Source organism: Sebastes umbrosus, chromosome 4 (assembly GCF_015220745.1).
Source record: "Sebastes umbrosus isolate fSebUmb1 chromosome 4, fSebUmb1.pri, whole genome shotgun sequence".
NCBI lineage: Eukaryota > Metazoa > Chordata > Actinopteri > Perciformes > Sebastidae > Sebastes > Sebastes umbrosus.
This window is the reverse complement of record NC_051272.1, coordinates 26,215,551-26,238,788: the sequence shown is the minus strand read 5'-3', so window position 1 is coordinate 26,238,788 and position 23,238 is coordinate 26,215,551. Positions and strand designations below refer to the sequence as shown.

Genomic DNA, 23,238 nt, shown 5'->3' with positions numbered 1-23,238 from the left:
GCAGGAGAGAGCAAAGATGTTTTCAACAACTCATGATGCAGAACTAGGTCAGTCAAAGGAACTCGTCCTTCACTTGTCCTCTTAAGGAACTTGGAAAGTAATAGTCACTAAATCGTGACTTGTTTGTAAAGGAGTAAAGGAAACTGAAAAATAAAAGATTTGTATTGATTAGTGTAGTTTTGTGTGTGCACCTTGTCGACAATCCTGCCTGTGACACCCATGCCGTTGAGAATGGTCACGTTGACGATGGTGGGCATTCCTCCATAGTAGATGGGCTGAGAGCAGTAAGGCCACATGTACGGAGACTCTGTCAGGTCGATGTAACTGGGAGAAAGACTGGCAGGAGACAAGAAAGGGAAAGGATACTGTAGAAATGTGTTTTTTACTGAAACAAACTAGGAACATGGGGGGAAAACGACATGCAGCGTTGGCACATTTTCCCATCTAACGCTATGGATTAAGAGTTTATTTCAACCATATTGTTGGAACAGTGGAAGAGGCCAGTGGAAAGAAGAATCATGACGGTTTTGGTGAGTTTTATTTTGTTTCTGTCGGGTTTGAGTGACGATATGTTCCGCTGCTCGAACAGCTGATCAACCTGCTGAAACTACCAGGGGCCGCTTTACTTGTAGTAACGTTACTACCGGGCAGCGACTGCGACAGTTAATACAAGGGAAATGTATATTTTTTTAAGACCGATCGAGAATCGTGACCCATCCCTAAAACAACAGGCAGCTACAACCTAAAAACCGCAAGTTGCATTAATGCGTTAAAGAAAATAGTGGTGTTAAAACAAATTTGCGTTAACATGTTATTATCGCGTTAACTTTGACAGCCACATTAAGACCAGATTAGTGTGTTGGTGCTACTATAATCATGGGGAAAGATTTTAGTAGAATACTTCACTGTATCTTAAAATGTCAATACAAACTTCTCATACTACTCCTGTAGGATAATCCGCTTCTCCAAAATTGTCTATTTTTACTGTGACTCTGGGTCGCTATTGGAATCCATTGTAACGTTTATGATCCAAAACAGACTATAGCTGCTGTCCTTCAAGAAGGAGCCGGCTGCAAACTTTTCAGAGCCACATTGCAAGCCTACAGGCGGTGAGTATTTGATACTCAAGAGATAGATTTTCAGTGGAGCACTCTGATTCTGCCAGTTTGAGCCCATCCTATTCCTCCCAAGAGGGAAGGCTGTGGCTCCTTTAGTGTGTGTAATGGTCGTGTATATGCCAACATGTGCAGGACAACAGTTATGGACACGGTTAGATCCATATAGCTGAGGAACAGACTGTCTTTATGTGTACACAGGTTTCTGAATCCATGAATCGGTGCCATTTTAGGACCTGTATTTGTGAGACGTGTACCTGGCCTGAGGTTTGTAGCTGTTGAGGATCTGGTAGGCTCTGATCAGGTCTAGCTTCCCGTGGCCCTGCTCAAACATGTTGACACCCGGCAGACGTCGGGCCGAGGCGATCAAAGCCTGCTTCATGGAGGCCGGGTTCACCAATTCCCTGTTCAGGACGGTGCTGGAGGACAGAGAAGGACAGGCAGGGTTAGTTTGTATCTGCTGGTTTCAGATTGCACGGCTTTTAATTCAGAACAGCGCTGGAGGAAAGAAGAGGGATGGGCTGGGATTAGTGCGTGCGTGCGTGTGTGTGTGTGTGTGTGTGTGTGTGTGTGTGTGTGTGTGTGTGTGTGTGTGTGTGTGTGTGTGTGTGTGTGTCATCCCCCTGGGAGAGGGGAGAGGTGCCTGTTGTCAGCAAGGGTGGTATGATGTTTAGCCCGGCAACATGAGCACACTAAATGGGCTCGGTTACAGCTATGTAACAAGAGGGCTTTCACCGTGTAAAGGCGGAATATTGACAGACTGAGAACAATACCCGACATTAATCAGCGACACGCCTTGTTCCTCCGGGACACATTTCACTGCCTGCTCATGTTCAGGATTACAGCACGAGAGATCGTTGCACCAGATCAAGCTTTTTAACAGCCTACATGTATCCTCGGATGTCAAACTCCTCTACAGGTCAGCTGGAACGGCATCCTCAAATTGGACACTCTTACTTGGGAGTGTCATCGCTTCAGCTCCCACAGAAGAGCCTCAGAGAGCTCCGGACTTCATCTACAACTACTCAGCACAGTTTTCAGTGACTCTCCGTGCTACAAGAGACATGTTTTCATGACTAGATTGCCAGAATACAACTTAAAACATATACATTACATACATATTTTTGGCCGCTTTACATTTTAAATATTGAACATTTAGTTAACTTTAGAACCCCACAAGACTGTAGAGAGCTGGATTTTCTAATTATTAGTCAGACCCAGGGCAGGAATTTCACCATGGACCCTCTGTCTGGCCTTGATGTCACGCTCCCTGACTAACCAGAAGCAGAGACTAGAAATCCAAGCTAAATAGCCTGTAGTTCTTTCTTGCAACAACAACAACAACAACAACAACAGATTTTGGAGCAGGAGAACTCAGCTTTACCATTCAATATAGCAGCACTGAGGAATTAACTCGCTTCAATCGACTACATTTACAATCAACACTTATTGGACATCACCACATAAAAGATGGCGAACACGCTCATAATGACAATGTTAACATGCTGATGTTTAGCAGGTATAAAGTTTAACATGTTCACCATCTTACTTTAGAGGGTTAGCATGGCAACATTTGCTAATTAGCACAAAACACAAAGTACACCTGAGGCTGATGGGAACGGCATTAGTTTTGCAGGTATTTAGTCATAAAGTATTGGACAAATTACAAAAAAAAAATGTTCAGATGATGCACAAGAGGAACATTTAGTCAGTACAATAAATCATCACAACTTGCTAGCGGTTAGAAGCCTGGAGCTGTGATATCTCGCCATGAAAATAATAATAAAATCGAATTGCCAATAACAGCTCACAGCTTAACAACCAACTTCTGGTAAAATACACCTAAACGACCCACTAGAGAACATAGATAAACACACGACTGAACAACAACCTAATAAAATTCCAACGGTTTTACATTCTTGCCTTTTCTAGCAAGTATAAAAAGATCCAACATTCGTCACTTTATGACATCAGAGTCCAGTTTATGATACTGACCTAGCCAGGAGAGTAACGGCACCAGCCACCACGGGAGAGGCCACGCTGGTTCCAGACAGAGAGCGACACCCCTCCTTCATCCCCGATCCCCGGACGCCAGAACCATAGGTGACGATGTCGGGCTTCACCCTGCCGTAGCCGCCTGGCAGCTCCTGCACAGAGACGGGAGACAGATACAGGTCATGAGATGAAGACAGTGACTGAGAAGTAGTTCTTTTAAAATGGTTTAAAGCAGCACAGAAGGAAACCAAATATAACATTTACTGCAGTTTATCTGTTTAGAGTGTATTGTGCAATTGTTTTTAACTGAAATGATGTACAAACACACACACCAGTTGTTTTCTGTACAGCAACAGCTAAAACAGAGAGGCAATTTAATGCCACTATACAGTACAACTCTCCCTAAGCTCTACTACTACTGTTGAAAATATGGTCTATTCACCTCTTTGCATTAACTTTGGATTTAATCGTGCCACGCGAAAAGTTCGGTAAACACTGGTAAAAGACTGGTAAACACAACGCCGACAAACAGAAAGGACGAGACAAATAGGACTGGACTGAGCAGAAAGAAAAAAATCACTAGAAAATAGAGGGTGAAAAAAAGGCTAGGAAATAGGAGAAAACTAACAAAAGTAGAGAAAACTGCCTTTAAAAAGGCTGCATTTTAAAATGTGTTTTATGTATCCGGGTTGGAGAACTGAGTGGGCGCTGTCTGTGCCTCTTCATGGCTGGCTGACGGTGGTTGAGGGGGCAGAGAGACTGACTGGATCACAGAACGTCTTAATCAGATCCCAAAGCAGATGTCTGCTTTGGGCTATGACTGATAAAAAAGTGGTGTGTGTGTACGTACAGTATGTATGTGTGTGTGTGTGTGTGTGTGTGTGTGTGTGTGTGTGTGTGTGAGAATGGCTGATGGGATATGGATGAGAGATCAGGAGATTATATTACGGTTGACTAGCTTATAAAGCAGAGGGTAGAAGTATGCTCTAAAACTGATGAATGATATGTCTGCGTGTTCCTGGAGAGACTCACCCAGGTGGTCATGCCTCTGGAGGAAAACCTGGCGATGTTGTCCTCAAAGTCGATCCCTCCGACCCCGATCACGTCCATCTGGTCTGCCGGGTTGTTCAGGGTGCTGACAGAGAGAAACTTACTTTAATTCATGTATAATATTTAACAGAACAGTTCCATCGCAGCACTACAACGTGACAGTGCTATTTTGTACTTTTAATGGTCTTTTCTGGAGAAGGACGAGTCAGCAGATGTTCAGCAGGGTCATAAAACTCAGTTGGCCAGGGGTTCATTTGGATAATTAAAGTGGTCAAAGTGGTGAAGGGGAGGTAAGCATTTTTTATGTAACTAAACAAGAATTTCATTAAACAGCATCAGAGAAATTCTTCTACATGAGAAAAAAATGAGGAAAATATCCATTTGAACTAATGGTGAAGAAATTTGGCTACAAATCACATTGATAATGCTGCAAAGCATTAAAGCAGCAGTAGGCAGATTGGAGCGAATATGATTAAAAAAAAGGTCACTATATCCTGACAGTAGTGCATGAGACAGGTAATCTGAAAAAAATCATGTGCCTCTGTGTCCTCCGGTGCTCCTAATGGCATCTGCAAGATTTCACAGACAAAAAACAACCAATCAGAGCCGAGCTGGAGCCTTGCCGTCTCTGAGCAGCTGTCAATCACTTGCGAACTCCGATCAAACAATCAAGCAAATATGAATTAATATTCTGTTACTGTAAAGTGTATTTCTCGTATAAAATGTTTTCAGAAACATCTTGTAGTGTACCGTTTAGCTGTAAAATGAGGAAGTTTGTGACCCGGCAGCCATGTTGAGATCAGTTGAGGAAATACCAAGCACCGCCCACCAGCTGGAGCAAACGTTCTCATTTTACAGCTAAACAGTATTGATTGTATGTAGTATGATTGACAGCTGTCTACTTTGAATGAACAGCCAATAGGAACGTTCTCTCTCTGAAATGACCTGTGATTGGCCAAAGTCTCCCGTCACAGGCTAGATTTTCTAAAGCCTGAAAACAGAGCCATGAGGAGGAGCAGGAGTCTAGTTTCCTCTCAGAACGCTTGAATTACAATATGCTGAAAGGTAATTAAGGAATTTTTTTGCCCAATGATGCCAAAAATATTCTGCCTACTGCTGCTTTAATTAATGTACAAGACACAAACACATCTCAGCACTACAACATGAGAGTGGTATTTATCAAAAAACTGTCCATCTATTAAATGTTTCAAAAGTTGCTTAAAGGGTCATTTAATTGCTGTTTTGTAATTGCTTTCCCCATGTTGTCCATGTATCTGGGTTTTTTTTCACTCGTATTGTTATGTTTGATTTCTATTGCCCAGAAGTCAATGTAGATGTTTAATCCAATATCCCCCTCACAAACACAAACCACGCACGCACGCACGCACGCACGCACGCACGCACGCACGCACGCACGCACGCACGCACGCACACAGAATGATGAATTGCTATGGTTTTATCTTGTATGTTTTGTTTCCTTTTATTGCTATAGACCCTCCTGTGTGTCTGAAATAAATTTAAAATTGCAATATAAGCAGGCAAGAAAAAATATTCAATACCCTAGTAAATTACATTTAAAGAGAGAAGAGACCTTTTTTGGGGAACTGAATTCAGTGCTGTTTAAGACTTAAAAAAAAGGCCGACAGATACCCTGACTGAAACAGGAGAGATGATTAGAGATCACATTATTTTAGGATTAAGAGTTAAAGTGATTAGCATACCCATACAGTGGTCCATCGTTGCCGATAGCAGAGACCATGATCACTCTGTTGGCAGTGAGCTCCCACACCTGTCAATCAAACAAGAAAATTGGTTGGGAAAAAATATAGTATTCCCAATGGGTTACATTTAATTACTACTTTTGATGTTGTTTACTGGGACTGCAATTAGATCACAAACATAGTACAAGTGGACTTCAATCATTTGCCAGAGGCACGGCTCTGACTGCTTCTTTCACACTTTACTTAAATCTTAACAATATGCTCTACTACGCTACTTGTCTAGTTTGACCCATTTGCGCCAACAGTTGACCTGTTTATCTCCCAGCTCATTAACACTTTATGAAATGGGTGTAACTTAGAGGGAGGGAGGGTGGCTTGGTAACTATTGCTAGGCCTAGACAAACATCAAAACATCTGCTACCAGTTCTCATCGACCTGGTTAAATATCAAATGTCAAAGCTGGACAAATGTAATCATGTGACTTTAGCATTCCTGAGTGTGTCTCTTTCTGACAACATTACCCATCCCGTTTCTGAATTACTACTAGTGTTTTGTACCTTATCAACAAAGGGGTGGTCCATGAAGTCAGGCCCTCCGATGCTGAGATTGAGAACATCAATCTTCTTCAGGATGGCGTAGTTGAAAGCATCCAGGAACCACGAGGTGTACGATACCTGGGAGGTGAGGAGAGTCACAACATCACATACTCCAACGCATCAAAAACACAAATTAATCTGATCTAAGACAGACTTTATTACACCACTGATTTGTGGAGAAGGCTTACTACACTATCAGTGTAATCGGAGTTTTAGTTATTTGTTGTTGGGTCAGACAGTATAACTACTGTGCATGAAGCTGCACTTGAACACTTGAATAAAAAAGTGAATCCTGAAATTTACGAGTAATAAATAACACTGCCTGACAATACTATTTAAAGGAATAGTTCGACATTTTGGGGAATACAATTGTTTGTTTCCTTGCCAAGGGTTAGATGAGAAGATTATAACCAATCTATTGTCTGCCCATTCAACATCAGGGTTTCCGCCAGTGTATTGCAAGCGTGGTGGCCTGCCAGGCCTAAATTGACTCCAAGACGGGTCAAAGCATTGGGGAATTATGTATTTTTAAAATGTTTGTTTAACTAAAATGTGTTATACAAGTAGCAAACTGCTTTAATGAATAGCTAAGTGCGTAGGTTGTTTGCTTAACGTTAGCGAGTGTGTGTGTGTGTGTGTGTGTGCGGTACAGAGAGAGAGAGAGAAAAAGAGAGCAAGGGAGCATGTGTGTTTAACAGACTGACGGCGAGTATGAAAATAACAGTATAGCTGTGAGTCTAGCAGTGCAGTGCGTGTATGGTTTAGGCTGTCGGTAGACACAAGCCAAGTTCCCATATCTTGCTTGCCACCTGCTAAATAAAGTGAAGGAGGCTAGCCCCGAAGTTAGCCACAACTTCAGCTCAGGCTCGCTCAGGTGGGCTGTTAAGGTGGACCAGCGCTATTCTCATTATGACAAGCCACTCCTCCGAGTTTTGCTGCTCAACACCCCGTCTCCACCCCCGCCGCCGCCGGTCCTAACAATTTTTCTGGCATAAAGAATGGAAACGGGGAAACAGCTAGCTTGGCTCTGTCCAAAGGTAAAGGGTCTGCCTACCAGCACCGATAAAGCTCAGGAATTAACATGTCATACCATGTTTTTTTAATCCATACATAAACTAGTCTCATTTTAAAAGACAATTTGTGGTTTTACAGAGGTTATGTTCAGCGTATTATCCAAAAATATTGAACTATTTCTTTAAAGGAGCCGGATCTGGCAGTATCTAGTGGTGAGGTTGCAGTTTGCAACCAACTGAAAGCTCTCCCGAGCGTGTAGGAGAACTACAGTGGCTGACACAAAAACACAAATTGCCCTCTCTAGAGTCGACTATCAACTACGGCCCAAGCAGGAAAAGTTAACAGAGTTTGGTTTGTCCGTTCTGGGCTACTGTAGAAAAATGGCGGTACAACATGGCGGACTGAAGAGGACCCGCTCCCTATGTAGATATGAACGGCTCATTCCCCAATACTACTTCAACTGGACTACAGCATGGTGGTATGTTGAGGGCATGTATGTACCTGGTTGTTGGTGAACACTCTGAAGATGTGCAGCTCTGAGTCGGGGGCGAAGCCCTGACACTCCCTCATACTGGCTATCACTCCTGCTACAAATGTACCGTGGCCCAGACCTGAAAAACAGGAATTAAGACATGGATCATCACCCAACCATCTTTATCTCTCACACACACACTCTATAGGTCTCGTTTCAGCACTCCCAGTGCAGCTGCAGCCTCAAATACACAACATACACAGTACATCCCGATAATGTAGTACTAGTAATAACTATCATCAATAAAATAATTAACATGGATGTCTTTATCATTTACATTCCTAATCATCAGCATCAGCCATCATCATCAACAACATCATCATCATCATCATCACCACCAATATGTTCTTCCTCCTCACCATCATCCAGTGTCTTTTCATTGGTCCAGTTGGTCCTTTCCTTTACGTTCTTAAAATGTGGGTGCTTCTCACTCAGACCTGTATCAAACACTGCCACCTTCACTCCAGAACCTACACACACACAGAAGAGAGTTTAAATCACTCCAGCAACAAAATACCAGAAGCGCACACTATTTTTAAGAGCAAAAACAAATAAAGATGTTCTCTTAGTTTTGTCATGAGCATTCTTTGATTAAAAGTAATCCCTCATTTCTGCTTAATCATATAAACATTCTGAGGCAGATGTTTGTCCCAGTCCCCTCGATCAGAGAAGTCAAAGGTGTGAGGTCTAACCGGTGTGTCCCATCTGCCAGAGTACGTCTGCCTGCAGGATCTGGGCGACGTGGCGGGGGATGGCCCGCAGCAGACGCCGGCTGGAGTGGCGACCAGTGGCGTGCCAGAAACCCGTGCCCAGTGACAGGCTGGTTCGTCGGAAAGGTCGGGACGATTGCCACGACTGCGTCCCGCCGCTGGTGTTGCAGGGTGCAGCAGGTTCGGGTGCTACGGAGACAGAACACAATCAACTGTGTTAACCTTTTCCACTCCACTCTTTTTCATAGACCGCTTTTTGTCTTTTTTACACTATATGTCACATAGAAGTGGTGTACATTATCTGAAAGCTGGGAACCTGGAGATTAATTTGAGATGCAGCTCAGAAATAAGAAATAATTGATTACTTAATAAATTAATTCATTCAAATAAACCGTGAGAGTGTATAAGGGTTTAGTATATTATGACGGCAATTCTCATGCTCTATTATGTCTCATAAGTTGTTGCAGCAATTTTTGGGTTGATACCATTTGTTAATCAGATTTGGTGCTAAATTTAACCATTTTTTTTACCACTAGCGAATGGATAAAAATGATCAATGATCCCTCCAAAATACCAAATTAGGACACCAAGACCTTGAGGAACACCAAAGAAAAAGCCATGCTGTGATTTGGTATCAAAAACTTTTGACATTTCATAAGAATTGCATTTTTGGGCGATTGGATGGCGAGCACTTCTGCTTTGGAAACTGCTCAGAAACCTCCTTATTGTCAATCTACCTAGGAATGCCATCCATCCTCTGAATGCTCTAGGTCTTGAGTTTGTGGCTGTAAAGTTTCATGAGGCTGTGATTATCCTGGAGGTCCCCACAGGTCATTGTATAGAGTGATGTCAAGTTTAAAAAAATGGCCTCACTAAAATGAAAAGGCTACTATGGGGACTAACATCATCACACATGAATACAGTTGGGTTCATTGGATCCACAAGAGTCTCAGCTTTACAGTGATACTAAATGTATGCAATTCCAAGACTGTTTAAGGACCCCCGTATGCAGAAATATTCAAACACACCATTTTAGAATAGGCAAAAATAACACATTTGTACTGCATGCAAAAAACAGCATGGTTTTTGCCCCAAACTGCATGTGACTATCATGAAGTGGGCATGTCTGTAAAGGGGAGACTCGTGGGTACCCATAGAACCCATTTTAATTAAGATATCTTGAGGTCAGAGGTCAAGGGACCCCTTTGAAAATGGCCAGTTTTTCCTCACCAAAATTTAGCGTAATTCGTAGCGTTATTTAGCGTCCTTTCCGACATGCTAGTATGACATGGAACCAATGGATTCATTATGTTTTCTAGGTTCATATAATACCAGTATCTTCTCTCTAGCTCTAAAACTGAGTCTGCTACAGGCACTTGCACCCTCAAGGAGTAGAAGAGGTTAAAGCAAGGGTCAAATTAAAAAGTCTACGACTATCTGTAATCAAGTGACTACAGGTTTGAATTTTAGATTTTAGTGTATCTTGCTTTTATGATTTGAAATGCTAACTGGGACATACAGAGATATTTTTTGACTTACAGCATTGTTCAATGAACAGCTCACCCTCCATGAAGGGCTGCAGCTAATAATTACATGCCCCGTCTGCCACTACAGCCCCCCCTGCAGACAACACAATCTTCCTGTTAACCTAATCATGCTTATCGTGTTCTGGTCCCTCATTTTCTCCCTTGTACTTCTCATCTCTTCCCGTCTCTCTCCCTCCTTCCATCTTTTAGCTGCTGATCACCAGCCTCATTTAAGCCAATCTTATCACAATATGAATCACTTGGACAGAACAAATGTTCACAAGGTCATTAGCAAACAGCAGCAGAGCCCTGCAGGCCTTCTTATGTTTTTAAAGTAGGAGTGAAATGCAGAGCTGAGGTCTACTTTCTTATCTTTCTTACTAATTAATTACCTCACTAGGTAGCTGCTTCATGGACTCACAAATGGACTCATGCAACACATATCCCTCCTCAGGTATTCTACTGTATAACCAGGTTCAAGTCTTATCTACAGCAGTCTACATTCAGAGGAGGCTGAGTAAAGATCGACAATATGGTCACTTTTTAATCACCGATTGCTTCAGGCGATCAATCTTTCTATTTGGTTTTTCAATCCAAATAGTCTCCACTGATTACAACAGTCAAAGTCTCCACACTACAGCATTGATATGGCATTCAGTAATGGCTTGTATTAAATCAATTCAATGCACATAATCTAAAGCTGGTGCTCATGTCTGACACGCACTCATGCATTCAGAATAAATTCACACACTTCGGTTAATAAACCAACCATTTGGTTACTTATTGAGCTAAACATAGCGAAACTTGCTCTGCAGTATTTCCATCAACCTTTGAGTGCTCCGGTTTAAGCTCTTTTTAAAAGGGGAACTACGTCCATTTTTAAAATTCATGTCATGTCATGTCATATCATGTCATATCATGCCATGTCATGTCATGGTCTAAGACAGTCCAAAAAATATTAGTAAACATGAACAACTCTCTCCCAAATCCAAAAACTAGAGTGCTAAAACTCAAACTTGTGATGTCATAGGGTATAAAGTGTGGAACTGCTTCCTAGACAATGAATTGGGAAAGATGTTCTGAGTATATGGGAACATTTTCTGTTTCACAACTGACAACATTACAACAGAATAAAGCTCATTTGGGCATAAAAAAGAAAACAAACATTCTGTGGGTCCAAAAAATCAGTCTCCCATTCATTGTCTATTGAGCAACTAGAGACTTTTGCCTATGACATCACAAGTTTGAAACTTACTTCTCTGGTTTCTGGCTTTCAGAGAGAGCAGCTCATGTTCACAAATACTGATTGAACTTTCCTAGGCCATGGAAATAACATATTGGAATTCTTAATTTGAATGGTGTTCCCTTTAAACATTGTTTACAGCTATTATTATTATTATTACATTTATTATACTGATACTCTCACCTAGCGACCTTAACCATGTGCATCTGTTTTTGTGTGACATTGTGCAGTCCATACTCCCTAGTATTATTTACATAGACTTTTTTTTATTGCATTTGCAAATAAAAGATTTGTTGAGGTTGAGGACAACTTTGTTTGAAACTGTGTACAACTAAACCCCAGAATGTAGGGCTCATGTCTTTAATGAAGGGCTACTTGACTTGCTGCTATTCAACATAAGGAAACACTGTTTGAAACAATCTGTCTGTTTATTTAGCCTAGATCTTCCCACTACTGTAGGCGGGGGGAGAAAGAGCTCTCTAGCTGAAGCTGCTCCCGGACTGAGTGCCGCAGCGCTCCCTTGGAGAGAATTGGCATATTTCAATATGTTTGGTCAATTAAATAGTCTAATCGTTTTGTTTGAAATACAACTGCAGGCAAATCCCCTTGGACAGCTTTGACAGCTAGTTCTATTTTCAGAAATCATATGAATATGGGCAGGTGCACGCTTTGAGTCTGTTGTTATCATTAAAGTATCAAATAATTAGGTTAAAAATAATTTTATTGAAAATGCAAATAGCTTTTTATGTGTATTTATAATTCTTTTAGGCAACCAGGTAGTAAGGGTGGGGCAAAAAAAAAAAAATCGATACAGCATAGTATCGCGATATTTTGTAATATTGTATCGATACACGGATGTCAAGTGCCTATCTTTTATTATATAAACTATAAGGAATCCATTGGTACCAACCATTTAATGTTAGCTTGTTGGGAAGAACGCTAAATAATGCTCCAAAGTTGAGCTAAATTTTGGCGAAAAAAAACTATCATGGTCATTTTCAAAGGGGTTCCTTGACCTCTGACCTCAACATATGTGAAAGAAAATGTAATGTAAATATATATATATATATATATAAACATGTATAGCATCGGTGTAAACAGGAAGAAACGCTGGACACTGGAATTGATGTAAAGCTATCGAATAATAGCTTGCCTCCACCACTGGTGGTCGAGGCTGGTGTCGTTTGTTATATTACAGAAAAGGTTCATGTGTTGGGGCGTGACAAATCAGGGAAGGACACGTCATGACTGATAAGAACCAACCAGGAAGTGAATGTGGGCATAAACGTAGCAAAAGCTAAGTGAAGTTTAAGCAGGGATTTAAATCAGTAAAAGACTCTGACTTCGTTGTTCCTTTTCAAGGAATCCAGGACATAAAAGATTTCAGAGACACATGGCCTCAATACTGATACTGCATGTGTGTATATGCAGGCTGGGGGCACACTGGACTCTTTCATCCAGTGCCAGGCACAGGGCGTGCCCCCCCCCCCCACCCCCCACCCACTGTCCAGGCAAGCCCCACCACACTGACTCACCTACTCCCTCCTAGGGTGAGCAAAGACAGACGTTCTCTGTCCTTCCTCCCATCCCCCAACACCACACACAGACACACCCTGTACAGCATCAACACCCCCCAAGTTGGCCTGCACTTCACATTAAGATATACAATCCTTTTCTACACCACAAACACAGTGGAGAGAGAAATGCAACCTCTGTGACTCAACAAACAAAGAGACATTCAGTGAACTGTAGCAGACAAACAGCTTTTTGTATCTTTTCTGAGTTTTAGATTTCTTGAGTGGACGTGCCAACCTTAGATCCTTTTTCCTACACCATAACACCGTATTGTCAGACTTACAGGGAATGTATTTGAGCGTGCGGAACACTTTGCGTTGTGGCGTCACCCTCTTGATGTAAGGGTGGTCCTCTAAGGTCAGCAGGTTGCTGGGCGAAGCTTGGCGGATGTGGACCAGCTCGAAGTCGCTGGGGAAGTCGGAGGCTGGGTTTTCTCTGGGAACGATGTGCCACTCCAGCGCTCCGTCTTCAGTGTTCCGCAGGGCGCTGCTGATGTAAAGGCTGCGAGCTTTGGCCGAGAAATACCCCGTGAACCCTATGATGTACTCTGGAGAGACGGAGAGGGGAGAAGAGGATGTTTTAAAAGGACAGACAGTACAGCTAATAAACAATGTAAAAAAAATAATACAAAATCTCATCTGGAATCAATTTCACTGTGAGAACTCACTGAGGAACCAAGTGCCTGTTGTCAGTTATTATGAACAGTCAGGTGTTTTACATTAGCTTTTAAGTCTTTCCTTTCTAAGCCCCTGAGATAGATCATTCATTGAATAAACAACAAAAATATCTTTTGATTTGCTTTCCAAACAGGAAAAGTCAGTCTGTGTCAGTATTTATTTAATCTGTCAGAATACATTGAGGACAGAACCTGAATAGCAAGTTGTGCAAACTAGCTGGACGGGGCTCAGCACGACAGCTCCACTGTTATGATTGATGTAACTGAAATTTGGGTGCGTCTCAAAGGCCTTGTAGATGGGGTTGCATCTTGACATTCAGTTGATAAAGTACCTGCAGTTTGAATTTCTTAGGACATTTGTTGCATTTTATCTTGATCTCTCCCACATTGTTGTGGTGTCTCTAGTTTATACTACAACTAGGGCTGTCAAAGTTTACGTGATAACTCATTAACGCAAATTCGTTTTAACGCCACTAATCTCTTTAACGCATTAATGCAACTTGGGATTTTTAGGTTGTAGCAGGTTCTAAGGTTTTAAAGCTAGAGTGAAGATGCCGGTATCATATGAAACTAGAAAAACCTAAGGAATCCATTGGTACCACCATGTCATGTTAGCTTGTCGAGAAGGAGGCTAAATAACACTCCAAACTTTTGCAAAATTTTGGCGAGGAAAAACTTGGCATGGCCATTTTCAAAGTGGTCCCTTGACCTCTGACCTCAAGATATGTGAATGAAAATGGGTTCTATGGGTACCCACGAGTCTCCCCTTTACAGAAATGCCCACTTTATGATAATCACATGCAATTTGGGGCAAGTCATAGTCAAGTCAGCACACTGACACACTGACAGCTGTTGTTGCCTGTTGGACTTCAGTTCAGAGCACATGTTTTATGCTAAACGCAGTACCTGTGAGGGTTTCTGGACAATATCTGTCATAGTTTTGTGTTGTAAATTAATTTCCAATAATAAATATATACATACATTTGCATGAAGCAATCATATTTGTCCACTCTCATGTTGATAAGAGTATTAAATACTTGACAAATCTCCATTTAAGGTGCATTTTGAACAGACACAAAATTTGCGATTAATAATGAATAATCATGGACAATCATGCAATTAAATATTTTAATCAATTGACAGCCATAACTAAAACTATAGTAAGAATAAATAAAAGTATTTCTTATTGAATGAATTTCAGTCATATGTAACAAAAAAAACGGATTGAGACAGCCTGTGTTTGAGGCTCCACCTTATCAACTTCTGTGTCATTTTGCTTGCTTGATAAATATAAAAACCTCTCTCTCTTCCAGTGCAATAATCTACTATAAGCATCATCTTTAAATAATTGAGAAATTCTCCTTGGAACTCTGGAAATGTTTCCAACAGAAGCGTTTCCACAGTTTATAAAAGACACAATTAAAAACATATGCAGCAGTTTGAACAATTTCTTCTTACCATGTTCCACCACCCGGGAGGAGAACCCCAGTTTGACGGTTAACGTGGAGCAGTTGGAGTCCGATGATGAAGGGAGGGGCTCTGTGTTGGGGGCGTGGTCGGAATCAGATTGGGCTCCTCCCGTCGACTCCATCCCCACCACAGGAAGGAAGCCCATCAGCAGCCCCAAAAGCATGGATGCCCACACAGGAAGCAGGAGCATTTTGAGCTTTGATATAGTGCAAACCATCAGTTTGAGCAGGCCCTTTGAGACTCTAGCAGCAGGCGTGCTGTTTCAGATGAAAACTGAGCAGCTAAAACCTAGTTCAGGGGTTAGGGCTTGGGACAGAGCATTTCAAGTCCAGATCTCCAAAAATGAGTTCATACTGCAAACGGCCTGAGCAGCTAGATTAATTTCTTTCTGCGTTTTCTCTCCATGGTGGTAGTCCAGGGTGGAGGTCAGTGGCACAGCCAGAGCAGGAACAAAGTCGCCATGTTGAGAATTGGAGGAGGCAACCAATAAGAGCAGGGGACGGATGGGAGGAGGGTGGGAGCAGTGGTGGAGGAAGATGCTGGTGTCAATTTAGAGTTCCACTGCAGTATTTCCTGTTTTTATCTGGAAGGAAAAGAGAAGTTAGGAGTCAGGACAGAGCTTGTCGACATTTAAATGTTAGTACACGAGTGTAGTGCAAATACAATATATATATGTTATGCAATATCTACCTGCATTACCCACACACATACACCCACAAACATTAATGAATTCAGATTAATGGCGAATTGATCTTGTGACCCTGCAGTGCAAACACACATACTCTCCGCATATGGAATCAATTCTCCATTAGTTTCACAGCTGTGGCTGCAAAACAAGATTCAGAACTGAGCAAGGCTTTTTTATTATATGTGTTTGACTTTTCAATTGCAAGATTGAAGTGACATAATCTCACTTCAAGGTCATATACATAACAATATAGCCTTAGCCTATCAACATGTATTGCTGCACTTTATTGCACAACAATTTCCTTATTCATATCCGTCAGCTTATGTGCAATGCAGACATGACTATGTCAGTCTCTCTTCCTTGGTCTCACGTCTATCTGTCCATCGAAATTTGATGAAAATCAGTTTGTATGTTTTTGAGATCTGTTGCTGACCGACAAACCAAATCAAGACAAAAACATAACCTCTGCAGAGATACAGGGTCCCCACACATTTTCCAATTCAAATTTCCAGACTTTTCTGTAATCTTTCAGACCACTTGTCTTGTGAAGACTACAGTAGTTTTGCCGCCTCCCCCATGTTGGAGATGTCGAATGATTTTACACAAAGTTTGCATCTAGCTTTCTTTTCCCATTCGGAATCCTTAGCCAACCAGGCTTTATATTTGGGATTGTCAAGCCAACCCTTGGAAAAATTGCATTCACCCATTATGGCCATTCAGTCCACAGTCCTACGCAGAAAGTTTTACGTCGTAAAAACATTTTGCACTTGAGGGAGCAGAGCTGTTTTGCTGGCTGTGACGTACAGGCGTAGAGACAGCTCTGGAGAGAGCGTTCAGTCACACGTCATAGTCTACTTCTTGACTTGCTTTCAACGACATCAAGTTCGCCCTGGCCCGCGCTCACTCTCACACCGTGGTATACATTTTGGCTGCGCTGGCTGCCTGCTCCAAACGCCATGAAAAACACTGATCGAGTTTATTTCTAGCCCCCTACAACATTAGGGTTTAGGAACACAACCTTACAGTGGCTTTGTTTCTATTTCTATCCCCTCATGCAGTGTTCAGAGAAAGTGTTTCCTCTGCTGTGCCAAGGGGAAGGAAGGGAGGTGTTGGGTGCAGGGAGATGTAGAATGTGGTATTAACCACTCCTTCCCCATTTAGCCACTCATGAAGAGGTAGTGCTGCCCTCGGGGAACAATCCTGATACTAGATAGAGCATGTGCACTGAGATAAAATCTTATTTTACCTGCATGGATGACCTGGCTGAGTTATACAGAGTAATACAGATGCAGCCATCTACAACCAACTACTAGGGATGAAACGGTAACTGGTTTCACGGTAAAACTCCAGACGTGGCAATACCGCAATAATACTGATAACCGGGATACTTTTGGTCACTATAATTGTGATATGAAATTTACATACTGTTTCATCGCTACCAACCACAGACCCAGTGTAGAAACTCAACTTCAAAACCGTAGTCCACAAATCAATGGGTGACGTCACTACTACTACGTCCTAGGGTTGTCATTCGATAAAAATATTTAATCACGATTAATCGCATGATTGTCCATAGTTAAACATGATTAATTGCAAATTAATTGCACATTTGTTATCTATTCAAGTGTACCTTAAAAGGGAGATTTTTTCATTGTTTTCAAGCATGAATCCACTCAGTTGTTCCTTGGCCTCACATCTATCTGTCCATTGAAATTTGATGAAAATCTGCTCACATATCTTTGAGATTTGTTGCTGACTGACAAACCAAATCAAGGTCAAAACATCACCTTTGCAGTATTTGTATTTTAGGGCTGTCAATCAATTAAAATATTCAATCGCGATTAATTGCATGATTGTCCAAATTAATTACACGTTTTTTGTGTCTGTTCAAAATGTACCTGAAAAGGAGACTTCTCAAGTATTTAATACTCTTATCAACATGGGAGTTGGCAAATATGCTGCTTTATGCAAATGTATGTATATATTTATTATTGGAAATCGATTAACAACACAAAACTATGACAAATATAGTCCAGAAAGAAACCCTCACAGGAACTGCATTTAGCATAAAAAAATTAATGCTCAAATCATAACATGGCAAACTGCAGCCCAACAGACAACAACAGCTGTCAGTGTGTCAGTGTGCTGACTTGACTATGACCAATGGATTTCTTAGGTTTTCTAGTTTCATATGATACCAGTATCTTCACTCTAGCTTTAAAACTGAGCCTGCTACAACCTGAAAACCACAAGTTGCTTTAATGCATTAAAGAAATTAGTAGCGTTTAAACAAATGTGTGTTAACGCGTTATTATCGCGTTAACTTTGACAGCCCTACTACGTCCACTTCTTATATACAGTCTATGAAGTCAACACATAACTGATACACTATGAACTGCTTTAAACAAACTCTCATAAAAAACATCATGCTGCAATGAAACTTGTCTTAAGTCGCACAAAGAACTTTCCGAATACAGCACATACACAGTACAGATACACAGAAACCGGCACAAAAATAATCTGCTGGGCTGCCTCAAATGACCTGAAGCTGTGAGATATATGACTCCCCAACACACATACACACATACACACATACACACATACACACATACACACATACACACATACACACATACACACATACACACATACACACATACACACATACACACATAGCCTACACATTTGCCAAGCTCAACACCAGAGCTCATGAGAACCAGCTCCACGCTGACTGAGGGTCCAGCCCAGGTTACATAAGACCTGCAGAGCCTGTAACTGCCTCCTACCTTACACCAGAGGGACACTGAGGATGGCCTTTCTGTTCCTATATTACACCAAGACATGTCTTCTGTTGTGTTTATTCATGAAATCTAAGCACCATCCCATCCTCATTCTGGGGATTGATTTCATCGATTGGCATTCACAAAACCTGCTGCATGACTGCTAGTGTGCTTTGGACCAGCTGCTCTCTGACTGCTGAGCTTTACCGCTGGGAGCACAACATGTTCCAGAGCTGAGATTATGCAGTAAGCAGTGTGCATGTGTGTGTTTACCTCGAGTCTATTTCAACCTGGCAGGCATGACTCTATTGTGAGACTGTCATTACAACTCAAACACTCCCATCAAAGTATGTAAAGGAGTTAACCTCATCAGGTATTATATGTATGTGCTACCTAACAGCAGGCATACTAGTTGGTACAATAACCATGAAGAGAGGAGCCAAAACAAACAAATAGATTTACAGTAACAGTGTATAAAACAAGTCCAGATTCTGTTCAGTCCCAATGTATACGTGTGACGATGATATCTAAACCTGCTTTTGACTATCGAATCACTTGAGAATAATCTAAGCCATCTGGTTCTCCTGTTGATGTCCTCGTCTCCTCGGGAGCGTGTCTATGTCCCCTCAGTGATATGTTCTCTCAACCCTGTGTTCCTACTCAGCCTCTGATTGGCTTACCCTGATATTCTTACGCTAACCCTAACCAATCCCACTCCTCATGCCTAAACCTAGCCAACACAACCAACGAAGGCAACGTCTGTCTGACTGTTATCGAATAAGGTATCTCAAAATAGGGCTGCAACTAATGATTATTTTCTTGTTTAATCGATTAGTTGTTTGGTCTATAAAATGTCAGAAAATGGCAAGAAAGGACGATCAGTGTTTCCCAAAGCCAAAGATGACGTTCTCAAATGTCTTGTTTTATCCGCAACTCAAAGATATTCAGTTAACTGTCATAGAGGAGTAAAGAAACCAGAAAATATTAGAATTTGAGAAGGTGGAATCAGGGAATTTTGACTATTTTTTTTTTAATTCCTCAAACCAATTAATAGATTAAATAGTTGGCAATTAATTTCATAGTTGACAACTAATCAACTAATCGTTACAGCTCTATCTCAAAAAAGTTGTAGACAGATTTTTAACATGGAAGGCAAGGATGATGAACTCACCTCCTCTATGGAGGCTGTAGTAGGCTTACACTAGCAAACATTACTTATACTACATTCTATCAGGCCTATCAAAGTTAAAGTATATTATGTTCATTGTGTGAGTGACATTATTCAAATTTGTATAAGAAGAAAAAAACTCCCCCAGCCAACATATGAAGCTCTACAGTTGTCTGTCTCCTAAGTTTTAGCACCAGTTGCTCCAAATATGAATAAAGTTCCCAAGTGCAGAGGAGTAAACTGGTTTACTCTGTCTGACCGGAATACAGTAAATGTGGCTTTTTTAAGAACATGGTGACAATGCGTTTGTAGTAGTATACTAGCTCAAGTCATGTGTTGTACAGCAAACACTGGAGCACACATTAACAAAACTAATTAGGTTTATATAAGTCAGAAATTACAAAAAAATCCTCATCCTTACTTTCATTGTATGTGTGTAGACGCATGGCTAACCCTGCTCAACCTTAATGATTGAGTAGATCAAATCTGCAGATATGAGCCTACACAAGTGATAGACGTGTAGCCGATGTAATTAAAAGCCCCTGGCTGGTCTAGTCTGACGGGAGGGGGCTCAACCACCGGTTCCGGCTCGGGGCAGGATCCCTGCCTGCGTGAGACAACAATGCAGCTAACAACTACTGGTTGGCTGTAAAAATAGCCCCACTGGTTAGGGTAGGGCCGTAAAAGACAGGCTGGGACAACCTGAGTCAACATAACACCAAGCCACAAAAATGGCATCAAACCTCAAGGCAAATATAGATTAGTAGCTAGGGAAAGGACCCCCGCCACAATCAGAGGAAAGATCCACAGCTGTGTTAGTAATCTACAGAGAGTGAAGTGGATGTTAGCAGAGGGGTCCCTTAGAAAATTATTACTTTTGGCAAAAATTGGTTGTTCCAGTTTTGGCAGGAACCATCTCTCCACCAAAAACAATGGCACCAAAGCAGGAATAAATATTATCACTCTATATTTCACCTGCTTGGCAGTATTGTTAGCTGACCAGACGAAGGTCTCTCCATGAATCAGTGCTGATCCCAGTGTTGGCCTTTCCTGCCTCAGCCTCCCGACCGCGGCCGGAGGGAGACACCGGAGTTTTGGTCGGCGACGATAACGTTTCTCGCTGCGGAGCCCCGTCACTTCACAAGACACAGGAAACCTCTGGTGGTCTGGAGGAGCTGCAGCATTTATTTCTGCACAAACGTCCACTGCACATTCACTAGATATTGTCAGAGCTACTAACTCTTCTGCTGTGTGGAGTGTTCGCGCATGCACATGGAGCGAAATAGCGAGAACGAGCGCAGCGTGTGAGTGAAGGCAAGCAGGCAGGCAGAGGAGCAAAATACAGCAGAGACTCCCGGCCCTGGAGACCAAAGCTACGGTCTCCCCCGCGTCCTCCGACCGCGGCCAACACTGTTTAACAGACGGGCTTCACTAGATATAACTTTGCGGTTTTGGTGCTTCTGTATAGTTTGTGTTGGAGTCTGAGTCTGAACAGCGTAGCCACACGCGAACGTGCATGGTTTGATTTATGCGTGTAAGAAGTTCCCTTTAATAATTTATAGCAAATAATTTCGCGGACCCCCTGACAGAGTGCAACGGACCCCCTAGGGGTCCCCGAACCCCACTTTGAGAAACACTGGTGTGTGGTCACATAAAGGGTCCTTGCATTATAAGGCCTAACTTTTAATGTTTGACTAATGAAACAGACTTCATATTGTTCCATGTAGTGTTCGTGGTGAACTCCCTGAGCAAAGCAAGCCTTTAGTTTATGTTACACATCAGAGAGAGCATGGAGGATCCTTAGTGTTAAAGCTACACACGTTAAAGGCACAATCTCAGCGTGGATAGGGCCACACGAGATTAAATAACAGTTTACTGCTTTCCAGTGTGACACAACATTTACTCAAAACACTGAATCTGTAACCTAAACACGTTATCTAGTCACCTAACTAAGCTGAACGACAGAAACAAAGGCATGCAGCCTCACAGAAGTGTCGACTTCATCAGCATAAACAAAGCGAGCATCAGCAGACAGACACATGCTGCAGGCTGTCTGATGTGTGTCTCCCTGAGCAGGACGATTGTTATGTCCACAGTGAATAACGCTATCTGAAAACCATGAAAGAACGTGTTCACGTCGCTAAAGACACACGTATCCATCTGAAATAGGTTTTGTAAACAATAAGACTTGCTAGTAGTGTTTTCAGTCTCACACATGTAAAGCGTTAGCTCGCTAGCTAGCTCAGTAACATGCCTCAGTGTCTCCTGGTGTGTTTGTGTTGTTTATACTCACCGAGCTGAACAACGTCGCACACCTCACAGCAGTCTGTGTGTGTTGTATCTCTGTCCGTGTGTTACTGAGCTGATAGCTACTGGGTTTAGGGGGGTTTATTGTCCAACGAACAAAAGCTAGCAGCAAACTCACTAAACGCTTCAGCCGCAGACCACTGACGTCTGGTTACCACGGGGTGCCAGGTTTGATTCATTTATCCTCCTAAACCGCCGAGCACAGTTCCGAATCAGAATCAGAATGGTGTTTATTGCCAGGTGTAAGAGGTATACACTAGGAATTTGCTTTGGTTTTGTTGGTGCAAATAAGCAGTATAATAACAAAAAGAATAGATAAAAACGTTAGAATAAAATCAGAATACATTTTTTTGAAATTCTACCAATATACAATATATGTAATATGTTGTTATTAATTGTTTTTTTATTTTTTTGTTGTTGTTCATGTTTTTTTGTTGTTGTTTTGTACATGTATCCTTTGATATTGCAATATGTTGTTATTAATTGTTGCTTATTTGTTTGTTGTTGTTCATGTTTTTTGTTGTTGTTTTGTACATTTATCCTTTGATATTGCAATATGTTGTTATTAATGTTTTTTATTTGTTTGCTGTTGTTCATGTTTTTTTTTTTTTTACATTTATCCTTTGATATTGCAATATGTTGTTATTAATTGTTTTTTATTTGTTTGTTGTTGTTCATGTTTTTTTTTACATTTATCAGAATCAGAATCAGAATGGTGTTTATTGCCAGGTGTAAGAGGTATACACTAGGAATTTGCTTTGGTTTTGTTGGTGCAAATAAGCAGTATAATAACAAAAAGAATAGATAAAAATGTTAGAATAAAATAAGAATAAAAAAATGAAATTCTACCAATATACAATATACAAAATAAGCTATAAACAAAAATGAACATGATATAAACAGATAGTGCAAATATCCTTTGATATTGTAATATGTTGTTATTAATTGTTTTTTATTTTTTGTTGTTGTTCATTTTTTTTTTTTACATTTATCCTTTGATATTGCAATATATTGTTATTAATTGTTTCTTATTTGTTTGTTGTTGTTCATGTTTTTTGTTGTTGTTTTGTAA

The 23,238-nt window shown here is 41.3% G+C and overlaps 1 protein-coding gene across 1 annotated transcript in view; it reads right to left on the bottom strand.

Moving 5' to 3' along the window:
• The window catches only part of mbtps1 (membrane-bound transcription factor peptidase, site 1), a 32,585-nt gene extending 10,261 nt beyond the window's left edge, over positions 1–22,324 (bottom strand). Inside the window, exons 1-12 of the mRNA XM_037767464.1 lie at positions 22,153–22,324; positions 15,212–15,806; positions 13,361–13,624; positions 8,716–8,922; positions 8,383–8,493; positions 7,993–8,102; positions 6,439–6,555; positions 5,882–5,949; positions 4,143–4,245; positions 3,111–3,262; positions 1,373–1,534; positions 192–336 (exon numbers count right to left, since the gene is read on the bottom strand). Coding sequence (XP_037623392.1) covers positions 192–336; positions 1,373–1,534; positions 3,111–3,262; positions 4,143–4,245; positions 5,882–5,949; positions 6,439–6,555; positions 7,993–8,102; positions 8,383–8,493; positions 8,716–8,922; positions 13,361–13,624; positions 15,212–15,440 — 1,668 coding nt within the window. The 5' untranslated portion in view covers positions 15,441–15,806; positions 22,153–22,324. The remainder of the gene's footprint in view (positions 1–191; positions 337–1,372; positions 1,535–3,110; positions 3,263–4,142; positions 4,246–5,881; positions 5,950–6,438; positions 6,556–7,992; positions 8,103–8,382; positions 8,494–8,715; positions 8,923–13,360; positions 13,625–15,211; positions 15,807–22,152) is intronic.
• Positions 22,325–23,238: the final 914 nt, after the last annotated feature.